Source organism: Vicugna pacos, chromosome 7 (assembly GCF_048564905.1).
Source record: "Vicugna pacos chromosome 7, VicPac4, whole genome shotgun sequence".
Lineage (NCBI taxonomy): Eukaryota > Metazoa > Chordata > Mammalia > Artiodactyla > Camelidae > Vicugna > Vicugna pacos.
In genome coordinates this window covers 51,149,958-51,167,960 of record NC_132993.1, presented here as the reverse complement: position 1 = coordinate 51,167,960, position 18,003 = coordinate 51,149,958, and the positions used below count along the sequence as shown (strand labels likewise).

The 18,003-nt window shown below is 38.7% G+C and overlaps 1 protein-coding gene across 2 annotated transcripts; it reads right to left on the bottom strand.

Moving 5' to 3' along the window:
- Positions 1–3,001: 3,001 nt before the first annotated feature.
- AGR2 (anterior gradient 2, protein disulphide isomerase family member) lies at positions 3,002–14,319 on the bottom strand. Of its 2 annotated transcripts, none has more exons than XM_006211726.4 (8): positions 14,278–14,319; positions 11,418–11,563; positions 11,091–11,154; positions 10,920–10,972; positions 9,438–9,511; positions 7,205–7,268; positions 4,866–4,949; positions 3,002–3,305 (listed from the first exon to the last, which is right to left on the bottom strand). In XM_006211726.4, the coding sequence occupies exons 2-8, from the start codon at positions 11,554–11,556 to the stop codon at positions 3,256–3,258; spliced, it is 528 nt and encodes a 175-aa protein (XP_006211788.1). In that variant the 5' UTR covers positions 11,557–11,563; positions 14,278–14,319; the 3' UTR covers positions 3,002–3,255. The 2 variants fall into 2 exon arrangements, with proteins under 2 accessions (XP_006211788.1, XP_006211789.1); XM_006211727.4 differs by having other exon boundaries at positions 14,260–14,316.
- Between the last annotated feature and the right edge of the window lie 3,684 nt (positions 14,320–18,003).

The window sequence follows — 18,003 nt, the reverse complement described above, 5'->3', positions numbered from 1 at the left end:
CAGTTTGACAAGTGGCCTTTTAATAAGTTAGGCTGACTTTGTCTGGACTTTGAAGTCCGCCTCACTGGTGGGGGGTCATTGGAAAGTTCTGTTCTTGTCTTTGAGCTTTTCTGTTCTCCTCCCAGCTCCCATTCTCACCAGTGATTGTTAAGTATAAGGACCTCAGTAGCCGCTTAGGAATACTGAATGCAAACCAAAGAAAACCAAAGCAGAGGTAGTCGGTCACAGGTGATCGTTGGAAGAAGACTGCAGTTCTGAAACAGGTAACAAAGGTTTAGGCAGGTACGTAAATGACTTTGACAGATGGTTTTTGTTACTCACTTTTTTTTTTTTAAAGTTAGTCTTTTTTCCCCCCTAAGCTGTAGGGCCTCAGATAAAACTAATGAAAAAAATTAATGTGGTAAAATATACATAGCATGAAATATATCATTTTAACCATCTTAAGTGTGTAATTTAGTGCCATTAACTACATTTACATTGTTGCACAACTGTCACCATCATCCATTTCTAGAACACTTGCATCTTCCCAAACTGAAACTCTGTTAAACAGGAACTCTCTATTCCTCTCTCCCCTCAGCTGCTGGCAACCACTATCCTACTTTCTGTCTCTGTGAACCTGACCACATAATTCGTGTTCGTGAAACCATACAGTATTTGTCCTTTTGTGACTGGTTGATCTCACTTAGCATAATGTCCTCAAGGTTCATCCATGTTACAGCTGTTGTCAGAATTTCCTTCCTTTAAAGGCTGCATAATATTTCACCGTGTATGTATACCACCTTTTATTGACGCATTCATCCATTGATGGATATTTGGTTTGCTTCTACCTCCCAGCTATTGTGAATAATGCTGCTCTAAGTGTGAGTGTACAAGTATCTTTTTGGGTATATACTTGGAATTACCAGATTGTCTGGTAATTCTGTATTTATTTTTTGAGGAACAGTCATCTTTTTTTCATAGTAGCTACATCATTTTACATTTCCACTAGGTTACCAACATAGTCAACTGTTTGAAATGATACTCTAGTCTTAAAGTATCCTGTTTCTCTCTTAAGATTCACTAACATTTATTTAAACACAAAGGAAAGATTGTGAGATGACAATAAAGGGTTTGATAGAAAGAACATGCATTGTTAACATTTCCATGAGCTTAAACCAACAGTTTTTATGTTTGCAACTTATCTTTCTAACCTGTGTATGTGCACATTTCCTACAGCTGCAGTTATGGCATAGAAATTCTTAAATTCGTTTTCACTTATGCTTTTTATTTCTCTGTTATGTTTATGGATGACAACATAATGCACTTTCTGTTAATGTACTATGTAATCATTAGACTTGGAGGTTATCCTTTTTTTGTTTTTTGTTTTTTGTTTTGTATGTTTAAATAATGTTGCTATTGGCATCTTCACAGAACTGTTCCTCTTGAATGATTTCCTTAGGACAAATTCTCAGAAGTAGAGGAAACTGGGTCAAAATCAATCAACTTTTTTTTTTAATGACTATTGCTCTGTGTTTAACACTTTTCTAAGGAAGAGTTGTTTTCCTTGCAACCTTGACATTTGAATTTTCAAAGATTTATTTATTTATTTTTAATTACATGGGTTGTTAAAAGAACATTTTATCATTCAACAGATTTTAAGGACTTAATCTTATTTCACACATCAGCCCAATTTAAAAAAACACATGTATTATTTTGCTGTACAATAGAGGACACCTGAATAGCTTACAAATTGTCATTCAAAGTATTTGGCCGCTCTCCCTTCTGAGACAGACCATGTTCTGTCTGGGGAATGTGTACCTCTCTAAATAAACTTGCTTTCACTTAAAAAATTTTGTTTTCAAGGAAACTCTTTCTTTCCTCCAGTTAACCATCAGAGCGCTTACTAAATGGGATGTTTTACCTTTTAAAGCACATGTAGGCTACCTACTTAGGAGAAGGGCGCCCAGTCCCTCTGGTGATATTTTTGTTGAGGATTTGTATGCTATTAAATCAGCAATGTATGCTTAGAACCTCTTTGTGCAGAGCCCTATGACAACCGTGTGAGAGAAAAATATTTTTAAAAGCGTTGACTGGAAAAGTTCATAATGCCAAAGGATCTATTCAGAAAAGGATCTCTCCAGACAAACAAAAGTTAATTAAGACAAGGAATAGATAATATGCATAGCATTGCATGGATCACCACAGCCATTCAGGGACTAAAGAAGGCAGTGAGAGTTGGGTAATAAAGGAATTGTATGTAACAATGAATGTGAGATTAAATATGTAGGGAAGAAGTTAATATACAGTTCTAACTTTTGTCAGGCAGAATAAAGAGTTAAAAGTAGGTAAAGTCTCTCCCTATCTGATGCCACTCCCTCGCTAAACTTTTCCAAAGATAAGCAGCGACCTCTGATCTCTACCCCTCAAGACGTGGTATCGCTGCCCTTTCCTCTTCCCACAGCCAGTCACATTTTGGTGAATAAGATGAGAACAAATCATCTGGATTTATTTCAGGCCAGTACTCTCAAACCTTAAGGAACACATATATTCTGAGGTTGATTCTTAGGGTTTTTTTGAGGTGTGTTCAAGGATGCAGACATTCTTTGAATGCCCTTCTCACAAGATCAGTCGACTGAAGGAGAAAACTACCCATCAGAGGCTTTCTCTGAGAGCAAAATCTAACGAAAACTGAATTGCTAAATTCAAGTGTATACATCGGTGTTGCTGGCTGGGGTGAAGAGGGGTTGTCTTCAGTTCGGCACTGATTCTCTCGTGATACCTTTCTCGATATTCTTTCACACTAAAACATATCGTTTGGTGCATCTGTTGTTCAAGCTCATATCTACTTCAAGTCACCCAGTGAGGAACTATAGTGAGATGAGATGATAACTTTGACTGTTTTGGGTCTTCATTACTTGAACTCATTTTGTCCCTTTTCTGAACATTTTGTGTCCAAAAGTCCTATTTGGTGAATGAACTGAATAGCTTTTCTGTGAAAGACCAAGTTGGGGGAGAAAAAAGGTAACAGTTTGAACACCCCTAAAAGGATTTATTTTTTAAAAAATCATGGCTCACTATGGTAGTATCCAATATTGTTTTCATACATGTATACTTAAAACCAAGTTTAAAAATAAAAGCTCTCGTAACATGACACCATAATCTAACCAGTAGGTTCACCACGACTTCTGCTTTCTCCACAGTCTTCTAACATCTCTTCTGATTCCAAGTCTCAAAGCCTAACACAGAGGGAAGCGTTTGTAGATTTTATTTTTTTCTCTACAATTCAGTCTTCAGCAAGATGAGAGCTTTCTTCATGTTGTCAAGCACTAATGTGGGAAAAAGTTACAAGAGTCATCAGAAATTATATAAGTAGATGTATATACCCGCAAACTCAAGCATTCTATTCCTTGTTTAATGGGGCACTGTTTCATCTTAGGGCAACTAGCTGGTCATCTTATTGTAAATTCTTTTTCTAAAAGTATGTGAAATAGCTTTTATTATAATACACTTGTCTTCCAGTTTGGTTTTTTTTGTATTGAAGTAATAGTTGATTTACAATGTTGTGTTAATTTCTGGTGTATGGCAAAGTGATTCAATTATATATATATTTGTTATACATATTCCTTTTCATATTCTTTTTCATTATAGGCTATTACAGGTATTGAATATAATTTCCTGTGCTATATAGTAGGACCCTGTGGCTTATTTATTTTATATATAGTAGTTAGTATCTACAAATTGCCTTTTTCTGCAAGGCCCTGTGATGTTACTGATACAGCATACCTGCCTTAAATGAGGAGCCCAAAGTCTTATTACGATATATTCTACTACCTCAGAAATGGCCAGTACACTTGGAATATGTTTCCCCTGGTCCTCCCAGCACCTCTTGGAGGCATCGGTAATGGACCAGGGTAATCTTTCCTGCTGCCCAGATACAGCCTCACTATCCTTCCCAACACAATGTTCTAGGTCAGTGCCACCCAATAGAAATCTTTGTGGTGATGAAAAATTTTCAGTGCCTATTCAGTGAGTACTTAAAATGTGTTTAGTGTGTCTAAGGATCTGAATTTTCAAATTTTTAATTAATTTAAATTTAATCTTAAGCACATGGCTGGCATATTTGGCAGTGCAGGTCTACATAGCCACTAGTCATTGAGTGAAATGGTCCTTAGGACAAAATCCAGTTTTCTTCCCAGAGGATTAATTAGATGTCACAGCTAGGTACAGTTTCCCATTGAGCTATTTCATCTGCCTTGAATCTCACTCTCTTTTTTTTTTTTCCTATTTTATGGCAATCCCAGGGGAAGTGAGTATCTTGGCAACTATTTGGAACCATCTTTCCTACTGATCTTTTTTTTTTTCTTTAGTTTAATTAATTAATTAATTAATTATTTAAATGGAGACACTGGGGATTGAACCCAGGACCTCGTGCACGCTAAGTGTGCACTCTACCATTGAGCTATGCCCTATTCTCTTTCCTGCTTGTCTTTAAAGTTCAATCTGAGTTCACCTTTAACAAGCTGGACTAAATTATTTTGCCTTTGTCATTTGGAAAAAAACATTTACCAAAGCGTGCAGATTGCTAGTGTTACTGTCATATAGCACAATGACTGCTGCACTCACTTCTGTGATTGAAGGAGTTGTGAAGCATGCCTAAGAGAAACCTGAAAAGCAGGTAGTCTGGGCATAGGATCCTCCTAGAGGAAAATATACCTCATCTAAATCATCTTTAAATGAGATTTTTGAAAAATTAGATTAAAAAAATGTGATTTGCCAGAGGATGCAAGGCTTGATAGGAGACTGAGTCTCTGGTGTCTCTGAGCCCAGCTTTTTCTCCCCACCCCATGTGGACTCTAGTACAGATATTCAGAGGGGGTAGCACTTACAGAGAGCTGTATCCGAAGGTTCGTAAGCATAGAGACGATTTGAATATCTTCCAGTGATGTCAGCTCTAACTGTCAGGGATGGATCTACAAAGAAAAAGCCAAAGGGGATGAAGTACAGTGTTTCAAAGTAACCTCTGTTGCATGGTGAAACCTACATAGTCATCCTCATCCCATGAAAGGAACAGTGTGTCCCATTGGATGGGGTCCTACTCCATCCACTCTGCCACCCAGCCCCTGCAGTCAGTACCCAAAGCCAGGCTGGGAGTATTCAACAGTTGCGCAGTGTTTTTGTGGGAAAGGTTACGAACCCTGCAGTCCTGTCTATAGCAACCTGAAAATAGGATAATATCCATTGTTGGGGTGGTGTTTTGGTTTTTTGGTGAAAACATTGGAATTCTTTACTAAAGAATTATTTTAAACTTTTGAAAGGATTACATTGTAATTGAAATTTGTTACCAAGAGCAACATAGATACCTAGAAACTCTCATCAAATGCTAGTTTTCAAAACCAGCCTTGTCTTTTTTTTTAATGAATAAAAGAAAGCAAGCCCTTAAGAGCAGCAAAAGGTAAAATAAGTGTGTAGTGCCCTCTCTGTTTTTACTTTTGTTAACTAGCTGCATTTTTAAAATACAGATTTAGGAGTCTTCCCTTATACATATATTCTTCTAGGTTTAAATCTTTTTTTTCTTTTTCATGTTTTATATTTAACTTGAAGTTATCAATTAAAGAAGAAAAAAGGTATAAATAAGATGCATGCAAAAGGGAGGTACTAGGATACACAGAGGTCTAGAACTTTGCCTTAAGAAGTGATTGAAAATGTCCTGAAAATTAGATGAAGAGGACACATGGGACCCAGCCGCAAGAATGCGAAGTCTGTTACCAGACTTGAGTGGACAGTGTCTGTCATTTCAGAATGTGAGGACTAGGCTTAGCAAACATAAATGCATGAAGCAGACATTACGTTTGTTCGAGGAAGACTTAAGACCTACTCCACTCTTCCTTGGTGCAGAGGATACAAACACAGGGTCTAATCTTCCTGATACATTAACATAAGAAAAGCTTTTTAAGCTCTCAACCCTAGCTGCATACTGAGATCCAAAGCAGAGCTTCCCCAAAAAGGCCCACCTGTGTCCCGCCTCCTGCCATTCTGATTTCATTGGTTTCAGGTGTGGCCTGTGCAGCTTGATTTTTAACAAGCTTCCAGGCAATTCTAACCTGCTGGCCGGGTGGAGAACTACTGAGCAGGAAGAGCAAGCTGCCTGGGACTTGGTTCTTATGACCGAAGGACTCAAACAGGGGTTAAAATGCCCTTCAACAGGAATACCGCGAAAAGAGTGCCTGGATGACCGACAAGGACCCTTTCAGTGTAAGTTTTCTAAATTTTCTAAATCCTAACAACATCAAATCTATAAAATGAGCCCCAGTTCAGCCTTCTTCCTTCACTTTTTCATATGTTAATGTGAACTTAGATGAATTAAATAGATGAAGCACTTGAGCAGAGTGAGCTTGGCTCAGTAATGGATTTAATGATGCCTGGTTCTTTTATCAGTATCACTTTCATCAAAGCCAAACTCAACTCATTTGTTCAATCATTTAAAATATATGTTGTGAGTCTACCACAGGGTCATGCTGAAAATATGATGGTGAGCAGCAATAGGTCTAGTCCCTGCCCCATGGGAGGGGGGAAGTATTTATTAAACAATTACCCAATAAATGCAAAATTGTAACCGAGGAAAGAGTGACCATTGAGAGGAACAGCGTGCCACAAGAGCACCTAGTGGGGGTTTGAGCAGGTCAGTGAATGACAGTGATTAACTAGGTGACGTGGGGCTACAGAAGGTGAAGCAGGAAAAGCTTTCCAGCAGAGGGAATGGCATATGAAAAGTACCGGTTGACAGAGAGGAACATAGCTCCTTTGATTTCTTTCAGCCCATATTCATAACTTGCCCAAGAATAATTCCAAAAAATGTCAGAGAGATCCAACACGCAAATCAAAAGTTGGCCTGATTAGAAATATTTACAGGCCTGACACAGTTCAGGAAAATGATTCACCCACTGAAACAGTTAGCAGGGTGCTCTTTCTCAGGTGTCCTTGTGGCAGAAGAGGAAAAGCTAAAATTGGCAGATAAGAAAAAAATGGCATGTATGGAAACAGAAGCTTGCATTTTCTAATGAAAATGTGAAAGTGAAAGTCATGTGAAACCCCTTGCTAGAATTTGACAGTGGCCTTGGCCATGGTGGAGCAGCAGGGGAGGGCTGGAGAGGGGATGGAGGAAGAGATGTGGAGGCACTTCTATGATTTTCTTAGTGTGTTTTGCCTCATTGTCACTTTTACTTACCAACAAACATAATTCTGGGGACATACTGGCCATCAGGAGAAAGGTGTTTGTCGGTTGTTTCATACTAAGGTTTAAAAAAAAAAAGCAGTTTTTAGTCTATTTATTCTTCAATTGTTTTCAAACTTGTTAAAAGAAAAATGTGTCCATTTCTGGGCTTGGCATCTTAAGACACTATAAGACATCTCTAACACAGAGAGTTTATAATGTAGATGGGGAGGCAAGTGACATGCTTGAAATAATAAACAAGATAGAGCAGATGGTGACACAGAACATGAGGTAAAGAGCTGATGTAGGTGACAACAATGAGCAAAAAAGTTCAAGAAGGGAGAATTTGGAAGGCATTACAGTGTTCAGGGACGACATATTGGATGAAGTAGGAGGAAACAGATTAATGAAAAAAATGGAAGTCGTTTTTGGAGAAACTGCAGAAACAAATAGGATTATCTTGAGCATTCACTTATCCATTTATCAGTTTTTAAATTTAGAGTTGTCTTTATTTAGAAATTTACAGGGGGGAGGGTACAGCTTAAGTGGTAGAGTGCATGCTTAGCATTTACAAGGTCCTGGGTTCAATCCCCTAGACCTCCATCAAAAAATTAAATAAATAAATAAACCTAATTACCTCCCCTTGCAGAAAAAAGAAATATACAGTAGTTACCTTTAATGAGTGCACGGTATCGTGGGAGATACCAGTAGGAAAGTGAATATTAAGAATCTGGTGGGTGAAATATTATGATGGAGGGTATACAGGTGCATCGAGTGCCCAGAGCAGGTTGTTTAACCCAGGATGCAGGTTCCACTAGGACTTTCTGAAGTGGGTAAAGAGGAATATTTAAAAAATGAATAGGACTCAGTTGCATAGAAAATGAGATCACTCCAGGCAAGGGGGGGACAGATGATACAAAGGTAAAGGAAAGGCATAGCACTTTCTAGAACCAAGTGTTTGGATGGGACTAAAGTATAGGGATGCATGAGGCGGTGGTGAGGGAAGATGCTAGAAAGGTACTTCAGGGGTCAGCTCATGCGTGGTCTTGCATATGATGCCACAGTGTGTACATTTATTCATAAATAGATAAGAGCCGTGGGAGGGGTGTTATAAGTACCATGACGCCAATTTGGTTTTTAGAGCAGTTACCTTGCCAATCATGTGGGATTAGATAGGATTTATTTTGAAGGCAATAATAACTCTCCTGTGGTCAAGATTTTTTCTGTTGCTGTAATAATTGGAAGGTTTTTGTCATTTGCAAATTCCTCCCTGTTCCCCTTTCCCCAGTAGCTTTAGTCCATATCCCTTCTCTCCCTGGAAGAGACAGCGCTCCAGCTGTGCAAATCCATTCATTCCACGTGTGCTGTAGCCTCATGCTTTCCCACCTGACTTCATCCCCAACCCCTTTGATGGTCAAGCTTGCTGCCTTTACAAGTTCGTCTACTCCGTACACAAACAGGACTTTCTTTCCAAAAGCAAACAGTCAATAAACCACCCCTAAAACTGCTCTACCCAACCATATGTCCCCTGAGCTTCTCCCTCTCTCGCTTTCTCTCATCCTCTTCACAGGTTGACAGGTTGGTTTCTTCAAGGAGCATCTACGCCAGCAGTCCTTCCTCACTCATCTCCCGTCCCAGGCTCCTCTTCCTCCTTTTACTCCTTCATATTAGTGACTTGGTGATTCTCTACCTGACCTTGTTCTGTTTTACATTTTATATTCTCTCTGCACAATTTCATCTATATCTGCCTTTAATCAACACCTGCACGCTGGTAATTCTCATATCTTCCCCACACGTGCAACAACGTCCAGCCCATCTAGACAGCCATGCCCCAGGTACCTCATCATTAAACTCAACATGTCCCATGCTGAATTTATCAGCTTGGTCCACACTTCTCAAAAAATCTTTCTTTCTTCCCTATTTCATTAAGAGCACTCTTGTAGATTTGACTCTGGTGCTCACCTCTGGCAGTCAAGAAGCCCTGTGGTTCTAACTTCTAAATATTCTTGCTAATGGTCACTTCCCTGTAGATTGAGGAACACTATTTTTGTGTAAGATTTTTTTTCACTTTGCCTAGCTTATTGTAGTATTACTAAGTGGAATCAAATCTTTTCTCTCTAATCTATGAGAGACATTTGGAACAGATCCCAGGTATTGTGGTATGATGAAGAGGTATAGGAAAAATGAATCATCTGTTTCAAATACTAAGCCACAGAGAAATGGCGGTGATGATGAACAGAAAACTTACAACCAGATTGAGGAGGACAAACTGCTCTGCCAATTTCTGGATGTCTTTATTTTCAGCAAACACTTTCTTTAAAGCTATAATCGAAAGAAAAAAATCATTAAGCATTCATCTCATTACTGATTCAAAAATCATTAAACAATCATTGCTCTCTGTTACATTTTATATTGAACTATATTTTTAATACAGTATTCAACTCTGCCCTTTCAACAAATGATTAGTGAAGTACCGTCTAGGCCATTGACTGACTTTGCTTCTGTCATTCAATCCATCACTCACTCATTCATTCGTCCATTAATTTTTTTTCATTAATTTTTTTCAATCCATATTTATTGAGTGGCTGCTATGTGGTAGGCATTGTACACATGAGGGGGAGAGCAATGAAAAACGTAATGTGCTTGCTTTATAGAGGTCAAATGCTTATGTAGGAGACAGACTGTAAACAAGGAAGTAAAGTAAGTATCTAATAATTTTAGGTGGAGATATGTGCTTTGAAGAAAAATAAAGCAAGAGGTTTAAGGGTTACAGAGGGTCAGGGTAGACCTCTGAGGAGGTGACACTGAAGTGAGAGAGTGATGCATTCTGAGATGTCGGGTACATCACACAAGGCAGAGGGGGCTGCAGGAGCAACAGCCCTGAGGTGGGAATGGGCTCACATGTTTGGGGAAAAACACAAAGGCCAGGGTGGTTGGAGTGAAGGGAAAACAAGGGGAGGGTCGTGAGCAAGGAAAGGTAACCAGGGGCGAGATCATGTCCAGCCTTGTGGGCCGTGGTCAGGAGCGTGGGTTGAATTTTAAATTCTCAAGTAATGAGAAGTCACTTGAGCACATGACTGTTAGGATCTGATTTATGCTTCACAGCCTCACTCTGGCTTCTGCATGGAGAACTGACTGTAGGGTGACCAGACAGGTGCCCATTACAGGATTCTAGGCAAGATGTGATCTTAGTTTGGACCAGGGCAGTAGCAATGAGGAAACAGGAAGTGGCTAGATTTGGGCAGGATCTACGTCATATAAGGATCCCAGCGCAGAATGACAGTAGAAAGCCCCTTGTTCAAAAATTGTTATGACTCTTAAGGCAGCAACAACGGAGCTTTACACCAAGCATAGGAACCTCCTGAGCACTGGGCCCTGTGTGACTGTGGCAGGGCGTGCCCATGAGGCTGGTGCTAGCTTTTGGATAGATTGTGAAGGTAAAGCACTGGTGTTGGCTGATGTATTAGATGCAGGCTGTAAGAGAAAGCAGGAAGTTGAGAATGAATTCTAGAGCTTGTTTTTGCTGCTGTTGTTGTTTCTAATGTGAACCAGTAGTTAACACAAAATGTGGACATATTTGAAGTGACTTTAAAATATGTTTTTGTTCATAAAATATTCTTTTTTTATTCAATTGTGCGAGGTGCTAAGGATATATAGAGATGAGTGATCTGGACCCTGGCCCTAAAGCTAAAAGCCTATAAAGGAAATTATATTTAGAAATGTAAATTACCTTGACTGTGTGGGCATTCATCCAAGTGATGAATAATCATCAAGGGTTTGTTGCTTTAGGAGACAAAGAGAGATGGGATAATCTTTAATAAGTAGGATTTTATGGAGAGCTAAAGATCACTAGATGGTGCTCTTGAGAGCTTTGAGAGAATGCTGCAAAACTTGTCTTTACCTTGTCTTGGATTTGAACAAAGCTTCTTCATATGTCTGAGTCCAGATGAGTTGATCACCCCAACCTAGAACAAAATGAACCAGTACATTTAAAGCTGTTATATTTTCAGACCCAAAGCTGTTGAAAAGCAGGGGTAAATCTAGGATCAGTACAGATTTGATACTGAAGAAGAGGAAAAACCTCCAGGGAAAGCAGAAACAGTTATAAACTTTGATAAATCTAGAACAAACACATTTAAAAAAAATAAGTTCAGCACACAACTCTCAGCACCAAGAGTTAAATCTCCCAATTAAGAATTACTGGAAGTGACAAGACGCTGACTCCTACCTCTGGAGAGGGTCTGGGGCAGTTTGGGTCCAGAGTTTTTTGTGTCCTTCTTAGCCCCTGGTTTGATGGTGGTGTCTTTGGCCAGAGTGTAGGAGAGGGCCACAAGCAGCAAGAATGCTGACACTGAGATCTTCTCCATGACGGATCTGATATGGAAGACAAACAAATAAGCCAAAAGTCAGTAAAATAAAAGGGAACTAGCAGTCTTCCAAACCTTCACGTTGAATCACAACCATGGGACACAACAGGAATTGAGGCTTAGATGAGACTGAACACATGAAGTTAGAGTGAAAAACTACCTTCCACAGAATTTTCCTAAGAATAATACTATGATATCTCACTCTCTTTCTCTCTCTATGTATAGATGTAGATATAGCTCCATATAGATATAAATATACTGATGAAGATTCTTCACAGAAATTACGATATGGAAATAGATACAGATATCTATATATTTTAAGAAAATAAGTAGATAGGTATATATATTCTTATAGCTAAGGAAATATGCTTTCAAATTTTATATTTTAAAAATTTTAGCACGAGAAGTCACCTTGAGGGCTATCTCCTCTTTTCCCACCTCCCCAGTGCCTAATTTTGTAGATGAAGAATCTGAAATTCAGAGAAATGAAGATGAATCAGATAGGCATAGAACCAAAGCTTTTGGATCTTGCCATTTTACAGTGCTTCCCCTCTGGAAAAAAATCACCCTAAACATACATACTTATTTAACATTTTGTTAAGATGGGGACGTTACCACTGAAGAATAAGACCTGAGTATTATGACTCCTAATTTTGTTTAGAAACTGCCAACTTTATCTTTTAACAAAGACTTGCACCCACGCAACTCTCTCCCTGGTGTAACCTTTACTCAAACTCTATATATTGGTTGTAAGTTGATTAAAATATATCAGTACAAATTTCTTCCAGTGAAATAATTCTTTGACTCTCTACGTGGGCCTGTATAGGTAGGTAGTTGTGGGCATGCACTTTAGTGCACAAAAATATTCTATGTGACTCATAACACAGAGAAACCAACCCCATAGATGTCTCTGTTAATTTTGTTCTCCTTTCCAGTATTTCAAAGTTAATTCTCAGGGAATATTATACTACTGTTAAGCAGGTTTATGAACAGGAAAGTGAATGGCAAGATAAGATCCATGAGTGAGTGAGGGAGTGAGCCACCTAGCAAAGTGAGCTGCACAAGCAAATCACTATGGTTATCCATGCAAAGCTGGAGACCTGGGATGCTAGTAAAGCCAAAGACTGAAATTGCTTAAAAAGAAACACCTGGTTCTCGTACTGTGCGTGCAAGTCTACGCTTGTGAAGTAGGTTTCAAATTAAATCAAATGAACTCCACAAAGGAAGCAAGATGGACTATCAATGCTTAGTGTTTTTAAGGGGTAGAATTTCTCACGTTCTGATTGCTTGAGTGGAAACCTTTGCTAAGTGTTAGCCAGTTTAAAAAAAGAAAGGCACTGCCAAGTTACCAAATCCAGATAGTGCCTTATATTAAACTGACCAGTTATTATCCATGTCATAGTACGTAGCTACACAATGTCTCACTCAAAAAAGACATAAGCAAAAAAGAAATATACTTTCTTCATTTTCTGTACCCAGAAAGATACAGAAATGCCAGTAACAATTTTTGTATTCAGTGTTTTGCAGAAACACTTCAAATGCACTACAAGTCAACAATTCCCAGCCCCCTTAGTACAAAGATTTCTTTTTTAAGGTAAACAACAAAACCAAGAATCTTTATGTGAGAATAATTATATTTCTGGAATATTAGTTGATTCAGAATGCAAATAACAGCTTTAAATTCATCAACAAACATTTGATTTTGTATTTTATTTATAGCAATGGCATCTAATGTACATTAGAAAAAATAACAGTAAACTGGTGGTGAAGTATTTATGTAGTCCATTGACAATTCTCATTGTGCAAGCGGCTATCAGGACCTTTTGCTGTAACTCCGCAGCTTACAGGTTGGAACTATTGATCTGTTATACGTGTTTTATGGCAGGATGACTCAAGGGAGCCGAACAGAACTCCTGCTGTACAAACATCCTGCTCTGAGCTGTCTTTCTGAGATTCAATCTACTGAGTTTTCATAATACACACAGACTGTGCTCTGCAAACTTCCTGCACAAACCACCTCAAGCCAGAAAGCTAACCGTGGAAGACAGTGATAATTTGGAGACACACACACACACGCTAAGAAACCAGGACTTTTACTGGTCACTGTATCCCTGTCTTCTTATCTTTAACAAGGAATGACTTGCAGGAGGTTTTGGTGTCCCCATTCATAAATGCTTCAGGAAAGCAACTAGATCTCTCACATCCTATCTCGTGAATTTAAAGATTGAAGAAGCAACAGGGATATATTCATATTAGACAGAGAAAGAAAACTGTTTTCTGATTTGCAATCATATTCTGAACTGCAGTTCCAAAAAGCCAGTCTGAGCTGAGATTTCACAGTCCTGCGGGTCTTTGCTTTAGTGAGTGAGAGAGAAGCAGAAAATTATGAGATGGTGATCGGGGCACAGTCACTGAGACAGAAGACCCTGGGCTCTGTGCCAGGCTTGAAAACTCCTAGAGTTCACTTACTCTTAAACTTCTTATTTCCTAAAGGAGAAAGCAAGCTCAGGAACATAGCTCTGCCAAAGAGAGGCTCCAGGAAGCCTTTGGTGGAAATTCCATTTATTCCTTCTCCAAATCCCATTTCGCTGCCCTTGGAACTGCACTCCTTTGCCTGTTGATTGCCTGCAACTTTACACAGTAACCAGAGGCCAAAGCGCATGCTAACAAGTGCCCTTCTAACGCGGCTGTCAGGAGCCTTACCTGGATGTCCCCACCCACCTGTCTTTGTGAGCCAGGCGGCCTCAACGCAGTCCAAGCTTCTTAGTGTGCTGGCTCAGCCCAAGCCTCTATTTATGCACCTGAGCACACCTCAGCCCCACCCACTAATCCCGTATTCATGTGTTGCAAACTCCGAAAGGATCTTTTCTTTTTCCAGCTCTTCCCTGAGCTAAAGCGTTCCTTGCTTTGAAAAATAACGTTGTAAAGGGCATGCCTTCCATTATGCCTGCTTGTAACTCTCTGTGGAGTTATATTGTTAAGAGATTTGGAAAAGATGGGCAGAGTGCCAACTCCAAGTAAGCTTTAAACGAAGACGTTTGATTTGTCTGCAGGCTGATTTGTCTTTATGTGATTGGTTGGAGTCTGTGGTTTGTAGAATTTTTTTTCTCTCTCTCTCGGGCAGATTTCCTCTAGTTGAAAACACACAAGAGATGATTCACAATTCTAACGCCTAGAGTCATATAACCTGCTATCCTCCATTATAGTAGAAATTATTTTACACAATGTACTTCCTCTTCCTGGCAAACAAAATGTACATTCACTATAGATGTGGAAAAAAACACAAATAAAGCATTCACATAATATTTTTAAACTAGGAAGTTATTGAAAAAAGATACCCTAACACTATGAATTTTTATTAAATGCCTTGTAGCAACTATCCTCCGAAGAACGCAGAGGTATTTCACGGATATTCTCTCATTTAATGACAAGCTTTCCTCCTAGGCGTGCAGGAAGCCATCTACACCATCTTTCAGACCTAGAAACTAAGATCTGTGACTACTTTTTCTCATTCAAGATTGTGCAGTTGTTCACTCAACATTTTCAGAGCGAACTCAAATTTTCTGTATAAAACTTTAATCCTGTTGTTTTCGTGAAACTACATACAATCCTTCAAAGTTCAGAATGGAGAAATCTTTAATAACAGAAAATCAGCTAATGGGATTCAGGCTCTATAAAAATTATTTTTGGAATGAGTTAAGATTATAATATTTCAAAACATTTTCAAGTATGTACATTTTCTGATAGACCATTAATTTCTGCGGGCAAAATAGGAAATGATTCCCAAAATGTCTTTTCAATTCTAAATGAATTTATAGAAGTCATTTCTTTAGGAGTTTGATTAAAAACAGTGATTTGAACTCAGCTTTTAAAACCAGAAAGCCTTTTATGTAGATTCAGTTTATTTAACCTTTAGATTAGTCAATTCAACCCCCTTACTCTGTAAGTAAAAAAATAATGAAGATGTTAAAAAATTAATGACTTTCTAAAGGTCCCACAACTTGTTTAGGGCATTGCTGAGACCAAAGCTCTGGTGTCTAGTCCATCACATGCTAAGAGCGGAAAGTGGGCAGGATTTGGGATCGTAAGATTCCCGTCTGAGTCCTGCATCCTTGTGATCCTCTCTGGAGGATCTCAGAGACATGATTTAACATCTCTGAAACTTCAGTGTCCTTATCTGTAAAATGGGGATAATACTACCAAACATGACTGTTTTGAGTATTAAATGAGATTTTAATGAGTTAAGACATGGGAAAGTACTTGGTATATTAGTTTGCTAGGTCTGCTGTATAACAAAGCACTATAGATGGGGTAGCTTAAATAGCAGAAATTTATTTTCTCAGGGTTCTGGAGGCTGGAAGTCTGAGATCAAGGGATCAGCAAGTTTGACTTCATCTGAAGTGTGCTTCCTTGGCTTCTGGATGTCATCTTCTTTCTATGTCTTCACATGGTCATCCCTCTGCACCTATCTGTGCTCTAATTTCCTTTTTTTTAATGTTTTACTCTATTTTATTTTTTTCTGTATATATATATATTTTTATTGAAGTATAGTCAGATTACAATATTGTGTCAATTTCAGGTGTACAGCATAATGCTTCAGTCATACATATTACTTATTATTTCATATATTTTTCAAATTTTTCACCATAAGTTACTACAAGATATTGAATACAGTTCCTTGTACTATACAGTATGAACTTGTTGTTTATCTATTTTATATATAGTAGTATCTGCAAATCTCAAACTCCCAGTTTATCCCTTCCCATTCCCTTCCCCTCTGGTAACCCTAAGTTTGTTTTCTGTCTGTGAGTCTGTTTCTCATTAGTTAATAAGTTTGTCTTTTTTTCTTTAGATTCCACATATAAGTGATGTCATATGGTATTTTTCTTTCTTCTGGCTTATTTCACTTAGAACGACAATCTCCCAAGTTCATCCATGTTGTTGAAAATGGCATTATTTTATTATTTTTTATGGCTGAGTGGTATTCTATTGTATAAATATACCACAGCTTCTTTATCCAGACATGTGTCGATGGACATTTAGGTTGTTTCCATGTCTTGGCTATTGTAAATAGTGCTGCTATGAACATTGGGGTGCATGTATCTTTTTAAATTAAGGTTCCCTCTGGATATATGCCCAGGAGTGGGATTGCTGGATCATATGGTAAGTCTATTCTTAATCTTTTGAGGACTCTCCATACTGTTTTCCATAACAACTGCACCAAGCTACATTCCCAACCAACAGTGTAGGAGGGTTCCCTTTTCTCCACATGCTCTCCAGCTTTTCTCTCTCCTTTATTTCCATCATTTCTTTCTCCTTCTACTCTAAAGGACAGTCTTGCCAGATAGAGTATCCTAGGTTGCAGCTTTTTCTCATTCAGGACTTTGAATATATCTTGCACTGCCTTCTGACCAGCAATGCTTCTGTAGAGAAATAAGCTGAAAGGTTTATGGGGGTTATCTTGTAACTCTTTGTTCTTCTATTGCTGCTTTTGGAATCATTTCTTTATCTTTAACTTTGGCCATCTTAATTGTAATATGTCTTGTTGTAGGTCTGTTTGGGTTCTTCTTGTTTGGGACCCTCTGTGCTTCCTGTACTTGGATATCTGTTTCCTTCTTTCGGTTTGGAAAGTTTTCAGTCATGATTTCTTCAAATACCTTTTCAATCCCCTTTTCTCTTTCTTCCCCATCTGGGACCCCTATTATGTGTAGGCTGGCATGCTTTATATTATCCCATAGGTCCCTTATATTGATTTCATTGGTTTTTACTTGCTTTTCTGCTTACTGTTCTGATTGGGTTACTTCTGTTATCGTGTCTTCTTAGTCACTTGTTTGTTCCTCTGCATTATCTAGTCTGCTTTTGACTGCTCGACTCTTAACTCAGCAAATGAGTTTTCTGTTTTTAATTGGCTCCTCTTTAGTTTCTGTTTCTGTTTCATAGTATTTTCTGTCTCTTTTCATAGTCTCTCTCATTTCCTTCATGCTTTTATCACCCCCTTTTTGAAGTCATGATCAAGGAGGCAGTCAAGATCTAGCTCATTGTTCTTTCAGAGGACTTCTCTAGTTCTTTTAATTGGGAATTGTTCCTCTGCGTCTTCATTTTACTTATATTTCTCTGGCTCTATGACTTCAGGAGTATCAGTGATCTACTGTGGTCTTAAAGGGCTGTTTCAATTTGTTTGTCTTTATTTAAAGTGGGAGCATTTCTGTGTAGACTGTGTGTGTCTAATAGTTTTGTTGTGGGGCTGTTCTCAGTACGGATGGTTGCCATGTCTTTCTTCTGGTGTGTCGGCTGTTACCCCTTTGATGGGGTGTGGTTGGTGTTGTGATCAGAGCCTGCCCTGATTGTTGTTGTTGAGCAGGGCCTCCTTTTTTGTTCTGTGGTTGTCACAGCCTTGACAGGGGCCGGGTCTGCTCCCCTGTTGCTGGAATAGAGGCTCCTAGACCC

Coding starts and splice junctions, on each gene's coding strand:
- AGR2 (XM_006211726.4), bottom strand. CDS start 11,556: ATGGAGAAGATCTCAGTGTCAGCATTCTTGCTGCTTGTGGCCCTCTCC. Junction 11,155..11,417: donor GCCCCAGACCCTCTCCAGAG/GTAGGAGTCAGC, acceptor ATTTTGTTCTAG/GTTGGGGTGATCAACTCATC. Junction 7,269..9,437: donor TTGTCCTCCTCAATCTGGTT/GTAAGTTTTCTG, acceptor TTTAAACCTTAG/TATGAAACAACCGACAAACA.